General features: G+C 35.5%; 4 protein-coding genes across 4 annotated transcripts; 1 reads left to right on the top strand and 3 right to left on the bottom strand.

The window, feature by feature from the left end:
* Positions 1-228: 228 nt before the first annotated feature.
* Positions 229-5,032, top strand: LOC145561843 (RCC1 domain-containing protein RUG3, mitochondrial-like). The gene is made up of 6 exons (XM_081621965.1): positions 229-784; positions 1,873-2,012; positions 2,440-2,634; positions 3,405-3,533; positions 3,640-3,795; positions 4,408-5,032. The coding sequence occupies exons 1-6, from the start codon at positions 243-245 to the stop codon at positions 4,605-4,607; spliced, it is 1,362 nt and encodes a 453-aa protein (XP_081478091.1). The 5' UTR covers positions 229-242; the 3' UTR covers positions 4,608-5,032.
* A 577-nt stretch (positions 5,033-5,609) lies between these two features.
* On the bottom strand, positions 5,610-12,414 carry LOC145561853 (succinate--CoA ligase [ADP-forming] subunit beta, mitochondrial). Its single transcript, XM_081621972.1, has 12 exons — positions 12,179-12,414; positions 11,527-11,637; positions 10,764-10,875; positions 10,130-10,194; positions 9,037-9,114; positions 8,817-8,891; positions 8,578-8,730; positions 8,360-8,494; positions 7,389-7,553; positions 7,076-7,198; positions 6,173-6,244; positions 5,610-6,060 (listed from the first exon to the last, which is right to left on the bottom strand). Exons 1-12 carry the CDS (start codon positions 12,284-12,286, stop codon positions 5,983-5,985), a joined length of 1,275 nt encoding a protein of 424 aa, XP_081478098.1. The 5' UTR covers positions 12,287-12,414; the 3' UTR covers positions 5,610-5,982.
* A 2,828-nt stretch (positions 12,415-15,242) lies between these two features.
* Positions 15,243-16,796, bottom strand: LOC145561834 (uncharacterized). Its single transcript, XM_081621956.1, has one exon. It carries the CDS (start codon positions 16,781-16,783, stop codon positions 15,320-15,322), a length of 1,464 nt encoding a protein of 487 aa, XP_081478082.1. The 5' UTR covers positions 16,784-16,796; the 3' UTR covers positions 15,243-15,319.
* Positions 16,797-20,993: 4,197 nt separating this feature from the next.
* Positions 20,994-22,415, bottom strand: LOC145625255 (uncharacterized). Its single transcript, XM_081678321.1, has 3 exons — positions 22,203-22,415; positions 21,372-21,956; positions 20,994-21,271 (listed from the first exon to the last, which is right to left on the bottom strand). The coding sequence occupies exons 1-3, from the start codon at positions 22,300-22,302 to the stop codon at positions 21,240-21,242; spliced, it is 717 nt and encodes a 238-aa protein (XP_081534447.1). The 5' UTR covers positions 22,303-22,415; the 3' UTR covers positions 20,994-21,239.
* Positions 22,416-22,642: the final 227 nt, after the last annotated feature.

Raw genomic sequence — 22,642 nt, 5'->3', positions numbered from 1 at the left:
TTTTTTTTTTTTTTTTTTTTTTGCGATAATAAATAAACAAACAAAGCATTATGATCTCATTGATTCTTGGTGTATGTTTAATATTTCAAAATAACAATTGAAAGAAAACGAGAATTAAATCGACAAAAATTAAGCCCCAAATCCAAATTAGTCCAAAGGGTGAATTGGGTCATCAAACTTCTAAAACCCACTCACTAATCACTAGACTCACTCACTAGTCACTTCACCTAAACCCAAATCAAATGACAATCTCCAGCACCATCTACCGCCGCATAACCAATGCTCGAACCTTCTTCACCTTCAAATCCTCCACCACTCCAAAACCCACCACCACCCCAACCACCACCAAGAAACCTCCTCTTCTATACAAACCCACCAACCCCTCGAACGACGCCGTTTCCCTGCAACTCCTCTCATGGGGTCGAGGTTCATCAGGTCAACTCGGCAGTGGAACCGAGCAAACTCGCATTTACCCAACCCCAGTTGCTTCCCTCATTGTCCCTCCTTCGTTTCGTCTCCCTCTATCTCCTGGGTCTCTCTCTCCTCCATTGCCGGAAAAATCGGGGGTTGAGGTCGGAATTTCATGTGGGTTGTTTCATTCTGCGGTGTTGATTGATGGGCAGTTCTGGGTTTGGGGTAAAGGTGATGGTGGTAGATTAGGGTTAGGTCATGAAGATTCTGTGTTTGTTCCTACTTTGAATCCTCATTTGAGTGGTGTTAAGGGTTTGGCTCTTGGTGGGCTTCACTCTGTTGCTCTCACTTCTCTTGGACAAATCTTTACTTGGTCAGTTTTCTTTCTTTCTATCTTGATTGTTGTTTGTTTTGTGGTTAGTTTTGGTAGTTTCCGTCTCTGAAAGTTCTTGGAATTGTTGTTGTTAGAGAATTGAGAGTAATTGGAACTGTTGTTGTTACTTGTATCATGATTAGCTAACTAGTGAAGTTTGTGTTGGATTTATATAATGGTTTATTGAGTTGATTAGTTTGATGAAATTCTATATGGAGAGTGGACAAAAGATAATTGCATGAAGCCATGAAGTATTAGTATTAGTATTAGTGTAGGATTATGGGGTGAAGATTATAATTCATGATGTTGGATGTTTGTGTGATGGTTACCAGGGAAATGTTCAGTTGATCATGAGATTAACATGCAAAAATAAATCAAGATTGTGCGATTGTGTTGGCTAACAGTTCTAGGAAAAAAGAGAATTTTAGTTATGTCAACAGTTTTTTCAATTATATATTCAGTTCTATTACAAAATGTTCACTTGATTTGCATAAATTGTACATCTTTGAGATCATCTGGATGGATCAATTGGTGCCAGTTCGCCACGCATCAATAGATGGTGTAGTTCAGACAACTTTAGAGTTTAGAGGACTTTTTTTTTTCCAAATATGAGATCAATTATAGGAGAGTTCTTCAACAAAATGAATATAGTTTGTTTTACTTCTCTAGTAGGCTCTTGAGTTCATTAGTTCTACCTAAGTTGGGCCCGGTGTATGGGATTGGTTGGGTACTTGGGTTAAATGTTTGCCATTTTAATCATGCAATAATAGTGAGGTTTGTTTACAAATTCCAATCGATGTTGATCTGAAATGCACCATAATTTGCTACTTCACACTAAGAATTGCATGTAGTTACTGATAAGTTTTATTTGGTCCACTGTAATATGAAGCCAAATTATACTCTTTTGCTTTGTTGAATTGTTGGATATGACTTCATCAAGTCCTAGGTGGGTTAAAAGGCCTAAATCATCACTAGACAAAGAGAGTGTGTTTCATAGATTAATTGGTTTTGATTCTACAAACTCTGATGAGTTTGTTTTAATTTCTGCAAAGCTTGATGGTTTTACCTTTGAATAATGAAGTTTGCAGGGGCTATGGTGGTTTTGGTGCTCTTGGTCATTCCGTTTTCACAAGGGAATTGATTCCTAGGCTAGTTGAAGGTCCTTGGACAGAAAAAATTAAACATATATCGACTAGTGGAACACATACTGCTGCTGTCTCTGAATCAGGTGTGTTGATTGCTTGCAGAAAATTTACCTTGTGTTGCTCTATTGGGGCTATGCTGTATTTTCTCCTTTTCTATGTATGTGTTCTGTCTTCTCATTATTTATTATTTATTTTGTTTGTTTGAGTTTTGTGGAGTGTTATATGAGGTTGTATTTTGCATGATACCTTGTCCACAAGATCTTATTTAAGGTATTGCAATAGATTCTCCTTTCTTGATTTGATAACTTTAATTTGACATGTGACCCATTTGATATTTTCAAGGTTTGCCACTTGTACGTAAAAACAGCGATGCACTTTATTTGTCTATCTTGATAATTCTCTTTAGATGGTGAATAATCTGAATTTGCTTTTCTTTGCTTCTAGCTGCAAAGAGGGCATGGTTGTGATTTAGTTTTTACGTGCTCTCTTGATGTTCATTCTTCATTACAGGTGGGATATACACTTGGGGTCGAGAAGAAGGAGACGGTAGATTAGGTCGCGGTCCTGGACGTGGCCCTGACCAAACAGGTGGGCTTAGCGTCCCAGGCAAAGTAAAAGGAATGCCGGTTCCTGCTGCTGCTGTGGTGTGTGGGGGTTTTTTCACAATGGCACTGACAGAAGAAGGGAAACTTTGGTGTTGGGGAGGTAATTTCTTTTTTCTCATCTAGATGACTTCAGGCTATTGTTATTTACATATTCTGTTATATAGAGTTGTATGACTTCTGATGAAAGTTACATGACATTATCTTGGACTCAGATTACTCTTTATTATGATCTAGTTTTAATGATTCACTACACATCCACAAATTTTTTTCTATTGATAGCTATTCTATTATAGATTTCCCATCAAAGTGAAAGCATTGTCCATTCTTGATTTCATTATCTGCTCGCTCACCATTGGATTTGCTACAATGGACATAGATACATCTGTTAATTGGTTAAGGATACTTTAATATGCCTGCTTTGTATTCCACTGTCTTTCCTGTTCTTGAAGTGTTCAATTTGCTAGTTTGCTGTCCTGTCCATTCAACTGGCTTGTATTGATGTTCTCCATCTTACTGGGTTTATAATGTGAAGTACTCAGTAGTATTACATGCTTTTTTCATGAAAATTAGTCCAATCTCTACGTAGTCGAATATTAAAGTTCTTTTTATATTTAAAAAGGGAACAATATAAAATACTCCGTATAAGTTTGGTATGTGACATTTGTTTTCTCTTTTAGGGCGAAAGGAAAAAGAAGAAACCTAAATGATTTTCAGATATTCTAGCTGTTGCAAATTACTGAATGCTCACTGTTTGTACTCATTGATATAATTGATGTACAATCCTAATGTGCTCAGAACTTATGATCCTGCTGCTAGCCTGCCACTATACGTCATATCGTTAGATTACATGTTTTTGTTTTGTTCTGGCAGCCAATTCCAACTATGAGCTTGGAACAGGTGATAAAGTGGGTAGTTGGAAACCAAGACTTAATTCTAGCCTTGAAGACATGCGTGTAGTTCAAATAGCTTGTGGTGGATATCATTCTCTTGCTCTGACTGGTTAGTTCAAGAATCTTACGCTGCTATAATGTCGCTCTAATTTTTCTCTTTTTGTTTTCTAAATATTGTTTTATAGTATCTAAATACATGTAGTATTTGATCCCAGAGGGTGGTAAGGTGCTTTCATGGGGACACGGTGGACACGGTCAGCTGGGTCATGCTTCTATCCAAAATCAGAAGGTGCCTACAATGATCGAGGCTCTGGCTGACGAGTGTGTTATCTCAATTGCCTGTGGAGGCTCGGCTTCAGCAGCTGTAACAGGTAATAACTTGCATACGCTTCCTTTTTATATTATCAGGGGTCAAGGACAAAGGGAGATAAGTGGGGGGTTGTAACTTGCAAAAGAGTGGGCCTGAGCTGAATACTTTGTACAATTAAATTTTGTTGTTGTGCTTATACTGCTTAAGACGGTTGCATTTTTCCTTGGCTCCTTGCTGACAAGCATTTCAAAGTAACTAAAATAACTCTCAAACCCTTTTGCCCCTCTGTTTTAACTCGGTATTGGAGAGGTGGAACTCTATTCCTCTGATACTTGCTTTTGTCCAGAAATAATAAGCAAATTTAACACTTTGGGAAGTTAGGTTTAACTTTTAAGTTCTTTAAGAATTGTTATCTTTGATGGGGAGATCCTGGAAATGTCCCAATCAGGAATTGATCAGCGAGTCAATGTGACTTTATATGTGCTTGGTGGATTTAATTTTAGTTTTTCAAGGGAAGGTGGGTTGTGTATTTGGAGACTCCAGTTTTGAGTCATCTGTTTGCGCTTTATAATTTTTTTTAATGTTCAGCTATAGAGGCCAGAGAAAGACGCCCATTCGCTTTCATGTTTTCTGCTTCGGTGATACTGAAACTGACATTGATGTTTTCAAACAGCGACAGGGAAGCTGTTCATGTGGGGAAACGCAAAGGATTCTCAATTAGGGGTTCCTGGGTTACCTGAGATAAATCCATCTCCTGTTGAAGTGAACTTTCTGATGGAAGATGATGGCTTGGGGCCCCACAATGTTCTTTCTGTTGCCGTTGGAGCATCGCATGCCTTGTGTTTAGTTTCGAGATCAAGCTGCACAGAATGAAATACGGACTCTGGTAGATGTTTTTTGTTCTTGATGGATAGCAAAATAAGCAAAAAAATCTGTGTAGGGTCCTTGACATGAAAAGGGAAATTGTTATTGCTTAGGATAATTTAATCATCAAAGTTAAGTGGTTTTAGATTCAAGGTTGAACATGCAATTTTGCGCCCTAATCCCCACCCCCTCTCGGCCTCTCTCTCTATTCTCCTTTTGTATGTAGTCTGATTTTGGCATTTTCCCCACACTGGGTGAAAGGATAAGCAGCCAAGCCACAAGATTTTAAGGGCTTCTGTTGCTGTAATATGCACTTTTTATCTGTGTAATAACGTACATCTCTGTAAATCTCTAGAATTACTCGGTTACTCCCACAATCTGGGTTTTGCTGGTCTGTGATAAACTATTTTGTTTATTTTTTCCTCTTGGTATAAGCATGTATGTATTACAGTATGGAGAAGTCTCCTATAATTACTCTCATCACTAATGACAATATCAAACGTCCATTGGTACTTTTAGACTTGGTATTAAAATTGTACCAACATGAGGTTTTACAAATACCAAGTCTTCAGAAAAGTGCAGCCGGATTTTCTAAGCGCCACCAAGGAGTACAGTGAAAAGGAGGCAGCACCTCTAGTGGCCCTGAAGAAATAAGGCGGTAAGTTTGATTTATGACTGGGCTGGTGGTTGTGGTGGAAGAGAGAGAGATCTGGATAAGAAGGCTTTTTGTGCTTAAATAACTACTTAAACGGTTAGATTTGAGATGGTTCATGCCTTTCATGGTGGATTAAAGATCCTCCCATGAACAGGAACAGTCATGGTACGATTTGGAAAAGAAGCCCACGATGGTTCCATGCCTTCGAGGAACCGAGGAAACTGGGGTTGGGATATCTTCACCATTCACTTACTACTTGTGGGCATTAGTAAGCAGTAGCAATACGCTGGCATCGTAAGAACTCTTTCCTTAAAATATGCAAACTCCTCTCAAATCCCCGTAAAAGTTTTACACCATTTGCTAAGAATGTCTTTCTTGAATCATTAAAATGTCAATTTATTCAGATGCAATGGAGTCCTGAATCAAACTCACAACACCTGGTCGGCGGGGCAAACACCCCTTCGTTTCATCTTTACAATTAAGTTGATGCCTGGGGGGTACAAAAGGTTGAAAAAGATACAGATATTTGCCTGTTACTAACACAACCACGAGAAAAATTTGAGAGAACTCGTATCCTTGTGAGATTCTCCTTGTCAAATTTATACCTCACAAGTGCCAATGCCAATTTATATGCAATTTTTCTCCACCAAAATTGGAGCTGACATTCAAAAAAAAGTTATTGGAAATCATGTAGAAACCAAGTCAGACTATGGAGATCAAGAAAAACTCTCAACTGGAAGCTGCTTTCACAGCCTTTTCAGCTGCATCATCGAGGTCTTCAGCTGTAATGATGGTCATATTACTCTCCTGCAAATAAAAGTTCATTCATGATCACCCGAAAAGAATACAAATCCCCAATTGCTTCAATGTTTCAGAAAATAAAAACGAAAATATATCTAAAAAAGCAAGATCAATTTACCTTCAATATTCTCTTTCCCTGGTCAACATTTGTCCCTTCAAGCCGAACAACCAACGGTACCTTCAACGAGACCTATTCAAATATGAGATGAAGTTAGCTTCAAAAGCATGTTTCAAGATAGCAACCTATTTGTAGAGAAACAATACATTGAACAAGAAAATTTAGCATTTTTTGAGCCTTCGCCTAACATTACACGTATAACAGCTCTAGTCCATGATCACCAACACTAATAAAGATCAGAAAATTCATAATTTGCCGAAAATATATCATGGATATTTTGATGAAAATGAAAATGCATTTACAGAATAAGACAATGACATATCCTACCAGGAACAGGAAAATCTTGTCCAGTGCTCAGTATAAAGTAGTATATTATCAGAGCTTCAAAAGAAGCAGCCTTACAAAAGGCCATATATGGCCAATTCTTGGGTAACATTCTATTTGCATCGGGCAAAGACAAGACAACTAAAACTGCCAGGTAAAGATCCTACCACTGTTGGGGGGGGGGGGAAACTTAACTCAAACTGGTTCAGCATCTTGTAAAAGGCTACTACATAAACTAAAAAGGGTTCCAACTGTCAAATCTTGAAGTCATGCTAATTACAAACAAACCTATCTAAATCTATACACAAAGTCAACCACCTGCATTTCTCCTTTCATCCTAATGTGGTTCAATTTTACACCAACTACAAAGGATTAATATATCGTTTATGTGGTGAGTTTCAAGACCTCTCTTCTACAGGCTACAGCCCATCTAGTACTTGGGAATAGGGATCAGATCACAGCCACACGGGTATTATTAGTACATCAGGGTGGCAAAATTTCTTGAATCAATACAGCTTCCAAAATGGTGTCACACGTATCAAATATAAAAATAAAAAGGTTTTTTGTTTGAAATTTTACCTGTTTTGCAGCATTTACGATCCCACTGGCTATAACATCACACTTCATGATTCCTCCAAAAATGTTCACCATAATTGCCTTTACTCTCTCATCAGAAGTCAATATCTTAAATGCCTCAACTACCTGTTCCACACATTAGTAATTAATAACTAGACAAAGAGTTCATGCAGTAACAACGACAGCCATCTAAACCAATTTATCCACCCTACTCCCACAAAAAATAAATGGTAGTATGGTACCCCAAGACCTAAGATTGAATCTCATCTATTTCACTGCCCTTTGTGGTTCTTTATATATCAAATAAACCATTTACCTGATTTTCAGAAGCACTGCCACCGACATCTAAAAAGTTGGCAGGTGTTCCTCCATGCAACTTAATAATATCCATTGTGGCCATAGCCAACCCAGCTCCATTGACCATGCAACCAATCTCTCCATCCAGACCAATATAGTTCAAATCAGCTTTGGCAGCAGCAACCTGCCAAACAAGTGGGGAATTTATGTCATACCGTTAGAAGCCCCCTAAAAAATAAAAAAATTAAGCAAATCAGACATCATATAACACAGAAACACTAACTGGTTTCCCCATAGTAACAAAAGATATAAGAGAAGAGTTAGTAGATGCGTGGCAATAAACAGGACAAGTGAACAACATAATGTAAAAACATATTTACTACGTAGTAATAAATAAATAAAAGGCTGCCCGTCCCACTCAAAATTAGATAATCCAGAAAAAGGAATGTGTCATTAGGATGAATAAGCACAAAACTGCAATCTAGCATGACACACAAGAAATAATGAAAGGTAGCAAACCAATGACCCTAAAAAATACATGCTTCCCCCACAATCTATAGATCCAGTGTATAACTATAATCTTGATGGATACACTTCATTCGAAAATGAGCATATTCCAAATCTTTAAAGGGCAGTTACAATAAGGTAAATTCAGAAAGATAAACAATAAAACAATTGCTGAAGTAGTTTAGTCAGTTCCCACATAAGCAAGTAGCCGACTTCTAAAAAGCACAAATCTGCATAGAAACAATTTGGAAAGATCTTGCTATACAAGTGCACACTGGAATAAACATAAAAGGAAGTACATCAACAAACAGCCAAGGAATAATTCAATACTATATATTAAGCAAAATAAAAAATTTATGAGATACAGTCAACTGTAGCAGTTAATTTGAAACTTCTAACAGGCCATTTCATGTGCAGAAAGGACAATGAATAAATCAATAAATTATGCTGAATAGATAATAGCTAATGATTCTTGAAACAAACCTCACGAGGATCCTCTTGTGATGTGTCGCGTAGAGCAAATATCTCTTTCTGACGAAATGCAGCATTGTCATCAAAATTGAGTTTAGCATCAGCAGCAACCAATTGGTTGTCAGAAGTTTCTGCAAGAGGATTGATCTGTCCAAGGAAAGAGAATAAGCATGTAAAGAATATAGCCTTAGAATTACAAGCAGCTATATACAAAATGTAATTGTGCATACCTCCAGCATGGTGCAATCACATTCACAGAAAAGCTTATATAAGTTCTTCACTTGTTCAATGGAAGCCTGCTTATCAGCCGACTTGAGAGCGAGACCATCAACAACCTTAGCAGCATCTTCATCCGTAATACCTTTGAAAACGTCAATAGGTACCTTAACCAGAAAAATTACAAAATTATTACAAATTTTGGCACAAGGATAGCCATATAAGGATAAAAATAAAACAATTGTATCAGCACCTTGATGATCATGTCAGGATACTTTTCAGCAAGGTCTTCAATACTTGTTCCTCCTTTGCTGCAAGCAATTATAAGCTACAAATAGGGAACACAAGAAGGAAAAATAATCAAGAGGATCCCAGTTAAAATTATACGAGTATAACACAAGTGCTTTAAGACATTTTATGCAACAGTGTATAACTGTATATTCTAAGGAAATGAAGAAAGTTCAGGGACATACAGGACCAAGAGTAGTACGATCAAGCGTGATGGCAAAGTACACTTCATTAGTCAGCGACATCTTTTCACACAAATAAAGCTGTTTATGCAGGAGGTAAATTATGAGATCAAGAAATATGAACTGACTCCATGACTCCATCATTGTTCAAAGAAAACAAAATTACTCCCTCTTCACATGCAATGAAATAGACATATTTTAAACATATTATACCACCTGGGAGGACAAGTATACATTGGAAAATTAAATAATACTGAAGCTCGCATATCTTTTAAGCACTCTAGTGACTCTACTTTGCTTAGAGTCTAACACTGTAACAACATTAACCTATAAATCGAGAACATAGCACAGCTAATATATATATCCCCTAGCTTACTATATTATATATATCAACATAAATAAGTATATATTATGTGCCTAGATTTTGTGTAGTGCCATCGGCATGTGCCACACTCTAAGTAAGGCAAAAACAGAGAAAACAACAAAGAATGCATTGCCTTCAAGTTTTAAAGTTATCAATCAGTCCATAGCACAAATAAAAGAAGCACGTCCTTGTCAAAAACTGAGAATAATAAAATCGACAACCAATGTACTACTCCCTCCGTCCCTTATTTTTGCCCCATAGGGGAGATTTTTTTTTTTTTTTTTTTTTTTTTTTTTTTTTTTTTTTTTTTTTTTTTGGGTTGGGAAGAGTTGATGAGAGAGAAAAGTTGTGGGATCAAATGTGGTTGGTGTGAGACATATAACCATTTGTGTTATGGGGCAAACTTAAAGCCTTAAAGGAACGGACCGGACCATTAAGGTAATTAAAGCAAACATATAGGGACAGGGGATTGGCAGAAGTTAATAAATGACATAGTTATAACCGAACAAAATTGTGCATAGTCATAAAATGAAAATCAGATGTAGAAGACAGAAAACATAGGTGAAGGAAGGGGGCAGGAGCAGGAAAAGAGCGCATAAAAAATCAAAGAATTAAATGTCTGAGAATCTGAGATAGTTTACTAAAATGAAATTTCAACAACCATATTAGCTTCTCATATATCCAAGAGCTCCTCAGCCCATTCTAGAGACCAAGATGTTGATAAAACTTTACCTTGTTAACAGGTTTTCCCTGAGGCCCACTTTGTTTGGTGACCAATATCTGACCAAGCATCTTTCCTGGAAATAATTAGAGCGTATGTAAAATATCTAAAATCAAAAGAATCAAAAGATAAATTAAAGGCATAAGTAATTCCACAGATTTTCAAAAGATAAATTAAATGCCATATAGCCATCCAATAAGTAAAACTACAGATAATCTTGATTCCCAAAGATAAGAAACAGGGATGTTATCTACTCCAGCCAAACTTAAGTAAATGAAAATCATGCATCGAACTCAAGTAGCTCCTTCAAATATATAAATAAAATGACTCCATGCTCCAGCATGACAAATTATAGATGTTTTAATAAGCTATAGATAGGCTTTAATATACTATATAAAAAAGTATCACACGACTGGTCAATGCTATGAAATCATCCCAAACCCATAATCAAGGTATAGATGCAGTGTAGAATTCAACTGACATAAATTTCACATAAGTAAATCACTTCTTCTGTGTTTACATAAAGAAACATATGAGATGCAAAAATGGAGATGTTCCAACAAACAACAAAATGCATACTAACAAGACAAAAGCACAAATAAGTAATAGGTCATGTAAATGAAAAATAAGGGGGCTAGTGTGTACCAGCTATGTCTGCAGCTTGATCTGTCTTAACAATGTGAACTCCACCTTTTAACCCATTTTTAAATGTTCCTAATCCACGTCCACCAGCAAGAATTTGACTTTTAACAACCACCTACACCAGAATAAAGGAAATCCATTTTATTATAGAATGATTTATATCAGGGCCTCACAACCAGAATGACGTGAAAAATTAACATAGAAATCAATCAACTAACAAAGTAACAATTCAACATCCTAAACTTCCTCAGCCTCCAAATTATGGCAACGTTGCAAGATACTATGTACATCGCAAAAACAAGTAATTGTAATGTGCTTCAAGATTATCTATTATTTTACAAATCCACCTACACAACATGCGCCTATCTATGTCATGATCCGGAATGAGCTTAGGGATCAAGGAAGGGTATGTAAGAAAAGGGAAAAGAAAGTGACCACAAAATATAAGTGGAGTTGTGGAGGCATATACAAAAAAATAGGGACAAACTGAATAATATAACCACCCTTCACCCTGTCCACAGTAGAAGCCTGTTGAATAATGTTGATGTTGTTAAAACAATGACACTACTCAAAGCGAAGATAAGAGGTTGAAAACTTCAGCTTTGCACACAACATAAATAGATGGATCCCCAAGTAGCTCAATAGCAACCTCCACCCCCAAAACCAAAGTACTACTCCGTATTGCATAAACATATCCAAACAGACAAACACAAAGCATACTGAAATCAACTCTCGACTAAAAGGCTATAAAAATCATAGAGCTTACCTCATCCTGGCCTGCAAAAGATTCTTTGATGGCTTTTTGAACTTCGTCAACAGAAGATACGGCAACTCCTTTAGGAACATTGACACCATACTTGCTCATGAGCTCAGCACCCTGCATTCACAATCGCGCACGTACACAAACACACAAAGGGAACAAATCATCATCATCATCATTGTTGTTCATAAATCGTTATCTACCCACATTCAGCACCAGTAAAGCACACGGTTCGACTAAATTAGGTTTTCCCCTAGCTTATTTCGCTCAATTTGCTGAAACTAACCACATTTTTATACTTCATTTCCATTAATCCATCCAAAAGGTTATAGAAAAATCTTAAAAATTGCAAACATATACTTCGTATTACAAATTACAAAAATAAATAAACATAACATCCCAAAATACAAATCAACATCATCCATTGAAGTACACAAGCTCAAAATTCAACATTCAAACTTGTATTCAACTACGCAATATATTTAATATCTTCAATTCCTTACATTTATACATCCAAAATAGATATGAAAACTCTTGAAAATTACAAAAATGGAATTAACAAAACAAAATTAAAATCAACAAATACCTAATAACACTGATTAAAATCATTACAAATCCAAATAAAAATTAGAAATGATTGACGAACAAAGCGATATACCTGATACTCGTGGATGTTGAGACGGCGGAGCTGCTGCTGCTGCTGCGGCCATTTTCCGGCGAAGGAGAGAGATTTAGAAAGGAGGTTTTTGAGCGATCCTCTAACCATTTTTGATAGATCGACGGCGATCTTACGAAGGAAGGAGAGAAAAAGGTGAGAGAAGTCGAACAGGTGAAGTGCGAAGAAGAATGAAATTTTTTGGGACCCTAGTTTAGTTTTGTGTTTCTTACAACGGACTTTTAGGAATGGGTTTGATTAGTCTGACCTCCCAAATGACCTGGGTTTGATTAGTCCGAGCTTCTAAAGTCTAAACCATATTTTCTCATTTTCTTATGTTTGGGGAGACTGCGAGAGTAAGGGTTAAATTGAGTGGTTAAAGCCTTTTCTCTCAATTTTGGGATTTTATCACTTGACCTTGTAACTCCTTAAAAAAAAAAAAAAAACTTATGTGTTGATCTGTAACTTTGTAATAACGAAAATACGGTAATTTTTACCCTTATCCTTGTAGGATGTAAGGATTTGAAATCCTAGCACAATTCGGTGTCTAATTTGATAAATTAGAATATGCGACTCTATGTCATAAACAATCTATATAGTTTATGTCAATTTAATTGTTATTCTTGTAAAATGAAGTTAAGTCCAATCTGCCCTAACATTTTTTTTTTTATTGAAGTAATGCGGTGGTGAGACTAACTTTATGTTGTTAGTATGCATATGAAAAACTACTAATTTGCCCTTGTGCAAGGTATTAGCCGTGTAGAGACAAGCTCGTATAAGGTTATGTTTGAATCAAATGATTGGGTTGTTTAAAGAATAGGGATTGGGTAATCAGGAGTGTACTTATTTTTTTTTAATCATAAATGGGATGATCTACATGAACATAGTTTTGTGAAAGGTAAGCTAGACAACTCCGACTAAATTAAATCATGTACAATACACAACCGTCTTAGCTTCTTTCATTCTATAGCTCCAAGGGATGTCTTTAAAGTTCAACATATACTAAAACCATGAAAATCCCCGTTATGAATATATATGTAATAATGATCTAAGAAGTCGATTTCTCACAAAATCAAGGGTCAAGATACACTCAAATCAAGTTGTGATTGGACATAAGTATTACAAATCGGGTCAATCTTCAACATACTTGATATTTTATATGCGAGGAGCTATTATTTTGTTTTATTTTTTTGTGTGTCAAAAAAAAAAAAAAAAAAAGTGCTTTTTTTTTTATGAAAATGGACCGGACTAGGCAGTTTGGTCCATAAAAATGATAAATATATGGCATGGTGCTGGGAGGCCCAAGTTATTTGGACAAGGACTGGTCCCTAATATTTTGGGCTTGTTGAATGATGCTGTTTATTAGGGTCATACTCCATTACTCAAAAGTTACCTCTTGACACTTTTTGTGCGCCTTTTGTATCCAAAATTTTCTTCGGTTGTTACTTGTTGCATTTACTCGCACATGGACATGACTAGATAATTCAATTCACTTCTAATTTTCTAATAGTTGTAATAGGTTGAATATAATAATATGCCCATATATAACAAACACTAAACATACTTGTTATATTGACTTTGAAGTGTATGAACATTAAAATTTTTACGGTACACTTGGATGTATGGTGCATCAAAAAAGAACATTATGCATATTTTAAAGAATATGGACGAAAAAAAGAATATTATAGACATTAAAGAACGCAACATATATGTTTATTGAGTTTGATCATTATGTTTTTTGACCTTGAACTATATGTTTTTTACATCATACAATATGTTCTTTAATGTATTATGTATGTACATAAAAAAAATGTTAAATTTAACCACCTGAGTAACAAATATTAACGGAGGGAGTACTTATTATATACATAAAAAAAATGTTAAATTTAACCACTGAGTACTTATTATATACAAAGGATAATGGAGCAAGTATTTAAAAACGGAGGGGGTACTTATTATATACAAAGGATAATGGAGCAAGTATTTAAAAACGGAGGGAGTACTTATTATATACAAAAGCATTTAAAAAAATGTTATATATACAAAACTCGTAAATAACTACAAGAAAGAGGAACAATGACATGTCGATATTATGGTGTAATTATTAGAAAGCGAGTGAGCATTGATATATAGAGAAACTTCAATCATGTGATGCTCTTAAAACTCCACAATACCATAATTATCATGCTCAAATGCTCAATCAATCATACCTCAAAAGAAAAAAAGTAAAACCCTAGGCTAGAAAAAGGATAACAATATTGCCTTGGCAATTCAATCATACACCCCTTGACATTTAATTTGTAGATTCTCTCACGTGAATAATAATACAAATTAACCAATACAAAAGTCATTTACTTTTGTATTACCTTACCTTTCTCGATATATGAAACTTGTTCCATTATCCTTTTACTTATGTACCATATTACCAGTCTACAAGTACTACATTATACCTTCCTATAGTATTTTTTTTAAAGCCCTCACACTTATAGTCTTGTTTAGTTCACCTTATTTCTACTTATTAAGTTCAAATAAAAAAAAAAAAGTTCAGATCAGATCATCATTTTATGTGCAGTTTTTTATTGCTAAATATCTTTAATTTCATAATGAAAAATTGTGAAAATTACATATTAATAAAAATACACATTATTACGATTTTTTTTGAATTTACATTATTACGAATTTTTAACAATACTTCACTTCATACATTTATTCCGTATAGATTATCGTAAATTCAAGGTTAAAGTTTGATCAAATTTGATATTCTGATCAGATCAGACCAGCAAAAATAAGGCGAACCAAACAAGCCCTTATTATTCATAAGAATTTGACCATATTGGTGATTTATGTTTAAAATTTACTTCATAAATTCTTGTATGTTATATATAATATGTATCAAATGTGTGATGTTGTTGAATTCGTATCAAAATGTCGATTATCATGATGATCAACTAATCTGATCATAGATAAAATCCAATCCTTTTGGCATACTACACGTAACTCGTCAAACCTCATAAATAATTAAAGATACAGATTGTCAAATAACCGCTCATAATAACACGTACTAGTGTAAACTATAACATAAAGTTTATTATTCACCAAAACTTTAATCACTTAGAAAGACATTAAAAAAAGAAAAAGAAAGAACTAATAAGCAGGACATTGGAATCCAGGAGGGGGAGTCTTGCCACAATCAACCAATACTTGAAGAGCAATAGGAAGAATAACGTTAATATTCAAAAGCTTAGCCCTAATTGTGGTGCAAAGACAAACAGCAGCATCTAACCCAACTAGACCACCTAACACGGGACAACATGCATCCTTAGCACCACTTCCTATGCCAATGTGTATTAGTCCTCCTAGCACGTCAACACATGCGTTCAGCTTTAGGGAGTCTATGGAGCATGTTGGTTGTTTCGAAGGCGGTGGTGGGGATGGGACTGGTTGTGGTGGTGGGCATGGTGTTTCCGGTGTTGGTACCGGGGTTGTTGGTGGACTTGGGGTTACACTTGGTGGTGTTGGTGTGTATGGTGGGGTTACTACTGGAGGTGTTGGTGTTGGTGTGTATGGTGGGCTCACACTTGGTGGTGTTGGTGTGTAAGGTGGGCTACCACTTGGTGGTTTGGGTGTGTATGGTGGGCTACCACTTGGTGGTTTGGGTGTGTAGGGTGGGCTCACACTTGGTGGTTTAGGTGTGTAAGGTGGGCTCACACTAGGTGGTTTAGGTGTGTAGGGTGGGCTATATGGTGGGCTCACACTTGGTGGTTTCGGTGTGTAGGGTGGGCTATATGGTGGGCTCGGTTTTGGTGTATAGGGTGGGCTATATGGTGGGCTCGGTTTTGGTGTGTAGGGTGGGCTCACACTTGGTGGTTTAGGTGTGTAAGGTGGGCTCACACTTGGTGGTTTTGGTGTGTAGGGTGGGCTCACACTTGGTGGTTTAGGCGTGTAGGGTGGGCTATATGGTGGGCTTGGTTTTGGTGTGTATGGTGGGCTCACAGTGGGGGGTTTAGGAGTGTAAGGTGGGCTGTATGGAGGGCTTACAACGGGTGGTTTTGGGTAATGTGGTGGGCTAACCGGAGGTTTAGGTGTGTAAGGTGGGGTCACAACAGGAGGTTTAGGGGTGTGAGGTGGTTTAGGAGTGTAAGGTGGGGTTACAACAGGAGGTTTAGGGGTATGATGATGAGGTGGTTTCGGAGTGTAAGGAGGTGACTTGGGAGGTGAACCTGTAGGAGGTTTAGGTGTGTAAGGTGGTTTGTAAGGATGGTGAGGTGGTTTCGAGGAAGGCGGCTTAGGTGGTTTGTAGGGATGATGAGGTGGTTTATGGGGTGGTTGATGATGAGGAGGTTTGTGAGGATAGCTCGGCGGCTTTCCGGAGGGAGAATGAGGTGGTTTATGGGGTTGATCATGGTGAGGTGGTTTATGAGGGTAGCTCGGCGGCTTTCCGGAGGGCGAATGAGGCGGCTTCGAGTGTGGTGGATGCTCAGGAGGGGGACAAGCTGGCTTGGGTGGCTTAGGAGGTGGTTGATATGGGCAATAAGGGCATGCTAAAGTAGTGAAAAATGTACCAAAATTAAAAAGAAGGAAAAGAGTAAGTAATGAATATGGTCCCATATTGGAGAGCTTAGAATGACCAATGAATGATAAGAGTGAGAATAAGAGTGGCCTTCTTATAGGAAAATCCAACGTGAAATTGAGTCACAAGATGAATGAATGAGGGAGTGAGGTATAGCTGTAACTCTACAAGTACAAAAGTTTGTTACCAATTTACAGAAATAATAAGAGAAATTTAACGTTAGTTTACTCCAACTTTCTATCTTTTGCTTAAAATGATGATATGGTGTGTTAAAATGATATTGTGTCATGTGTGATGTACTTTGTAATATTTTGTTTAGTTATCATCGACACTTCTATCATTACTACTACATACTAAGAAAATAATACTAGTATAAGGAAATTTTTAATAGGGGCAGTTAAAAAAAGTTAGTTGAAAGATTTGCTAATATTTGAACTTTACACTAATCCTATAAATAAAACTACACTTCATCCATCTCACGATATTAGACTGGTTTGTATTCAGTAACTTTTGTTTATCGAGTATTTTATATACTACTTCTGCAAACTTGTTTTACGATTATTTTTATAGTTATATTAAGTGTGTAGATATTTTATAAGATAAAAAGTTTTAACTCCATACGTAGGAGGTTTACTATAAGTACCTTTGGATCTATGCAAGTACTTGCTCTATTTATAACACTTTTTAGAAAAAATTTACGGCTTTTACCTCTCATATGTGTACCAACCAATTAATTTCACTTTCTTACAAATCCCTTGAAAACTTTTTACTTATCTTAATATTAGTTATGTGCGGAAAACTCTTTTAATTTTGTCTTATGGAGGAAACATTAATGAGAAAAAAATATGTAGACAAATATTTTTAGGGGATAAATGTCCACATACTATTCTTCAGGAGCACACAACATAGACTGAGCGTCAAAGCTAAGAGCAGGACCTCTTCTGACAGTAACTAAATCAACAGCAGGGAGCCTAAAAAAAACAATTAATAAGTAATAAGGGTAAATTATAAATAAATATTTTAGAGGGTACATAATAGTTGTCCAAATATTATCTCACACTTTCTAAAGGGAAAAAAAATAGAGATTTTAATAATATCAATTCAAACACTGTAAAAATGGATCCGTTAGCTAGTGTAAAGCAAATTAAAATTTGGCCCTAGTTTTGATAAATGGTTATAGTTTTCTTAGCTTTATCTGTGATGTACATTTGCTCTTGGCAAAAAAAAAAAAAAAAAAAAAAAAAGTTAGAAGAAGTAAATTTTCTTTTGAGAGCCCCTTTTCTTGCCGTCATTGGATTTATATGGAACAATGATACATTGATATGAGATTAATTACGCTTTGTCAATTTTATTGACTAGGGATTAGTAAGACGGGCAACAACTTGGATAATTTTTGGATTTTTTTGCTAATGGGGTACTCTTGTTTCACCAAGTCAAGAGTCAAGACTACTATTTTAAAATTAACCCAATAATTGGTACGGAGTGGGGGTTTTTATAAATCGGTTCGGACCGAAAAAATGGACCGGATCACCTCGGACCGATCCGGGACTGGATTTATTTTCCCAATCTTCGGGTTTAGAAATTTATTTTCCCGGTCTTCGGTCCGGTTCAGTCCATAACCCTATTAAAACCGGTGTTAGTTTGGACCGATTTTTTTTATTGAAATATGCGCGAAACCTTAGATAATGGTTAAGATAATCCTTAATAAGCTTAGAAAACTTTAAATTTATGAGCTTTTTTGTACTAATTATACAAAAAAAAAAAAAAAAGTTGTAGATTTCCCTTTACTTTTTTTAGTTTTTCATAAAAAAAAATTAGAATTTTTTTTTAAAAAAATTCTTAAATCGGTCCAAAGCGGTCCGGTCCGGATTTTGGACCGATTCTTTCGGTCTGGTTCGGATTTGGTCCTAGCTTAATCGGTTCGGTTTTCGGTTCTTAAAATTCTAATTTTCGATCTGGTTCGATCTTGGATCAATGAACTGCCCTAATACGAAGTATTATTTGACAAAAGAAATGCCCAATCCATCTCAATTTACGTGTCCCCTAGTCATTGCAATTTATATATAGATAACAAATTAAATTGAATGTATGTAGAGATTGAAAAATGGGTGGATTAGCACATGATCTAATTCAAGTATAATTCTTTATTAAAAAGAAATACTCTAAGTAAATTATACACCATAAACGAACCGTAATATCTTAAGGAAAATGGGGTAAATGAATTGAGAAGGAAAGAATATATCCCTAGTCCCTAATTCCCTATGAGTCTACGACGATCCTATCTTTAATAATTTATAAAAGTTTGAGATAACTTTTATTAATAATGTTTGGACAATTATATTCTTTAAAATGTTTTTGTACTCTTACTTATTTTCCCTTATTAATATTAATTGCCTCTTTTAATAAACTCATACGAATAGTGTATGTGAGGATATTTAAATCTCTAAAAATATTTGTTTACAAGTTTTCCCTCATTAATATCACCAATAACTAAAGTTGTGACATAAGGCTAATCTCTAAACATATCTAAATATATATGCTCCATTAGCCACCCTAGTTTAATTAGTGAAATGTTCTCAATAATTGAGATATGAACTTTAGCAAGTAGTGCCTTTAATGGCATCTAAAAGACAAGAACAATAGAGTCCGTGACTTAGCATATTACTGTAGTCTTAAAGCCATGTGAAGCAACACCAATGCACACAAATATCCATGCAAATATGCAAATTGAACAAAATAATAGTCACTTGACTTTCCTATAATTTTAGTGGTTGTTAGCTAAGGGGAGGTTGGATCCCCTTTTTTTCTCTTCTTCTTTGTCATTTTGTGTATTTTCCGTTGAAATTGAGAGGAAAACTCTAACCACTTGATCTATTTCTCACTCTCATGTACTTAAAAAAAAGTGAAAATCGCTATTTATATGATCATATATGTTCATAATATATTGTACGAAGTATTACTAATAATCTCACAATATAAGTGAATTCAGATAAGGGTTTTTGCATGTATAGTTGTACACTTGACATGCTTGGTTGTCGGCCAAAGAGAATTTAGACAAGGGTTTATGTACATAGTTCATTGTATACTAGACATGCTTGGCGAATTGACAATTTACCTGATGATTAGTAGAGATCTGATAGTGAAATAGTGAATTGACGCTTTATGATATTCTATGTAATTCAAGAAAATAAATATTTTGAAATTAGATTTTATTATACAGAGTATTTAGTATTTTAGAAAAGAATTCAATTTTAGATTTTCATGAACTAAACACAACTATTTTTAAGCTCAATTGGTTTCAAAAATTTGCTCAAAAAGCCAAATTCTCAACTCTAGCTTGGATGTTAGCTTAGTGTAAGTGATATACGTTAGTCGAGCAACACCATATAGCTCAGCTCAGCTCATCATCTACCGTACTCTCTTAATAGTTCACACTTTATTTTGTGTAGTCAACTTTTATTAAATTCTTAACCTTAGAAATTTAAAAATGAAGAACATGTATGTATCATCATTTATAGATTACAAAACATCCAATATTCTTTAAATGTCATAACTATAGTAGTACAAAATTAAACAATACTCCATAATAATTGAACAAAACAACCCATTTCATCGTAAATGGTACGAAAATATGAAAATGAAACTCGACAACTTGATAAGGTCACGTCTTAATTTTAAAAGTCGTTCAATCGATTATTCCCTAATAGAATATGCATGTGCCAATATTAATAAATTTTCTGAAAATTGAAGTAAAATTGATACAAGACAAAACCCTTGATAATATTTTGTTTGCCCTTTTCTATTGACAATTGGTGCCTTGCCTCATCTTCTAGGTAGGTGGTGTTGATTGTTGAATAGTAATTTAGATTGTCTCCATTTTCTTAAATCAAGGATTATATTTTATATACTTTTTTTTGTCCTTAAAATTAAAAATTCACCATTATCAATTATTGGACCATATATACCATGCTGTGTTATTATTTCTATTTGTAATTGTAGCTATAATTCTCGAAGTAGGCTTGTTTTTTTGTGTGTGGATTCGTCGTGAATGTCTCCTTAGCAAAACTCGATAAAAACAATTGGTTTGTCAATTGTTTAACCTACTACCTCTCTTATTACCTTCTTATCGCTCGTATATAGAATCGACAATATAATTTGATATTATGATCAAAGTTATTAAGAGAAGTCCAAACATATACTCCATCTGACATGAAATCAAATAACTATAATTTTATTTGATTTGACTCATATAATTTGTATCGTTAAATCTATTATTGTATTTCTCATGTACAAATACTATCACTCGCTAAAAGGATGACCGTAAAGTTGGATGACCGTAAAGTTACAAAACAGTAAATTATATTACGCTTACATACTTTATATCGTCACACAAAAACTAAACTCAAGTGCTACGAAAATACTTTTGTAATAAAAATACTTAAGTACATATGAAAGTATCGGACCTTGTCATCGAACCTTATCATCAACTATCGATCAATTATATATGAAATGACATGCATTAAAACCTGCAAAGAACATTATTTCACAAATCAAAACTCAAAACATAAAATTTATAATTTCATGTATAATATGATTTTAATTTAAGAACGAATTTGAGATATTTACTTGGATCAACAGTAATTAGCATAGCAGTGCCACCAAAATCACAAGTGCCACCAGCAATCTTAACCCTTTGCCAATAACTATTAAAAGCATATGAAGCATGGGCCACCAAATTGTTGGGCACAAAGCAAGGCCCATTGGGCTGAACTGACCCACAATCAGCCCCATTTCCACAAGCATAGTCCATGGCCCTTTGGAGCATGGTCTCAGGCACTGTGGGCCTAGCAACACACCAAACCGCGTATTCATGGCCCGGTTGGCCCCAACCGTGTTTTGGAGGCCCAGCGGGCTGTAATGAGAGCTGAGAAGGCCCAGGGTGCAGCACGACCGGACCGCCGGGAGTTGGGCTGGCCTCGCTAACAGGCGGTCCCGACATCGGAGGAGCTGCATATGGGCTTGGACTAGGGGAGTTGTCTGGTGGGTTGGATATTAAGTTTGTGGGAGTTGGAGCTAAGGGTGAAGGTGCTAACCATGAATCATCATATGCATCAAGTGTTGGTAGGTCAAATGTATCAGACTCTGGATTTTGATAGTATGAAAATTTCAATCCTGTCATTAATTTAAATCTCTCTAGGGATCTTCCGGCATCTACAATCAATTCATCAAAATTTACTAAAAAGTTAGTTACAACTTACAAAGGTCATGCCACATCTAAGATAGTTCAGGTTTACCACGTCAACTGCTGTTTCATGATATATGAGTAATTAATTTACATTCTTACCAATGTAATAATTATATCATGTTACTTAGAATAGGCATGATACACTTATGCATGATATTCGTAGCAATTAATAAAAAAAAATGAAAATTCAAAGTAAGCAATAAGAATCATACCGCAAATGTTGAAGAGAGAAAATACGAATATGAACACAAGTACGATGATAAAATTGAGAGTGGTAGGACGAGTTGGACGTGCTCTGAACAAGACAGCCATTGTTATTAAAATCAACTTAAGGAGTGCAAGGCAAATAGGCAATGGATTAGAAGACCAAGGCACTCCTTATAGAGAAAATTAAATTACTGTAATGGAGAATATAATATGTGCAAATCCTCTAGCATGGTGATTGGAATATGTGCTTACTTGAAATGGGAGAACTTACATCTAAATTATATACTAGTATTGAAATTGGCATTTTTCATTGATTCATGTATTGCTTGCATTTCACTCAAATTAGGGCCATTTTTACCTTTTTCTTTTGCCTTTTCTTGTACATCAAACACATTATAAATCTCCTCTAAAGTAGTATGGTACAATATACTAGAATAAATCTACT

This window comes from Chenopodium album, chromosome 1, assembly GCF_948465745.1.
Source record: "Chenopodium album chromosome 1, dcCheAlbu1.1, whole genome shotgun sequence".
NCBI classification, from domain to species: Eukaryota; Viridiplantae; Streptophyta; class Magnoliopsida; order Caryophyllales; family Amaranthaceae; genus Chenopodium; species Chenopodium album.
Note: the sequence above shows the minus strand (reverse complement) of the source record. Positions and strands in the feature narration are given on the sequence as shown.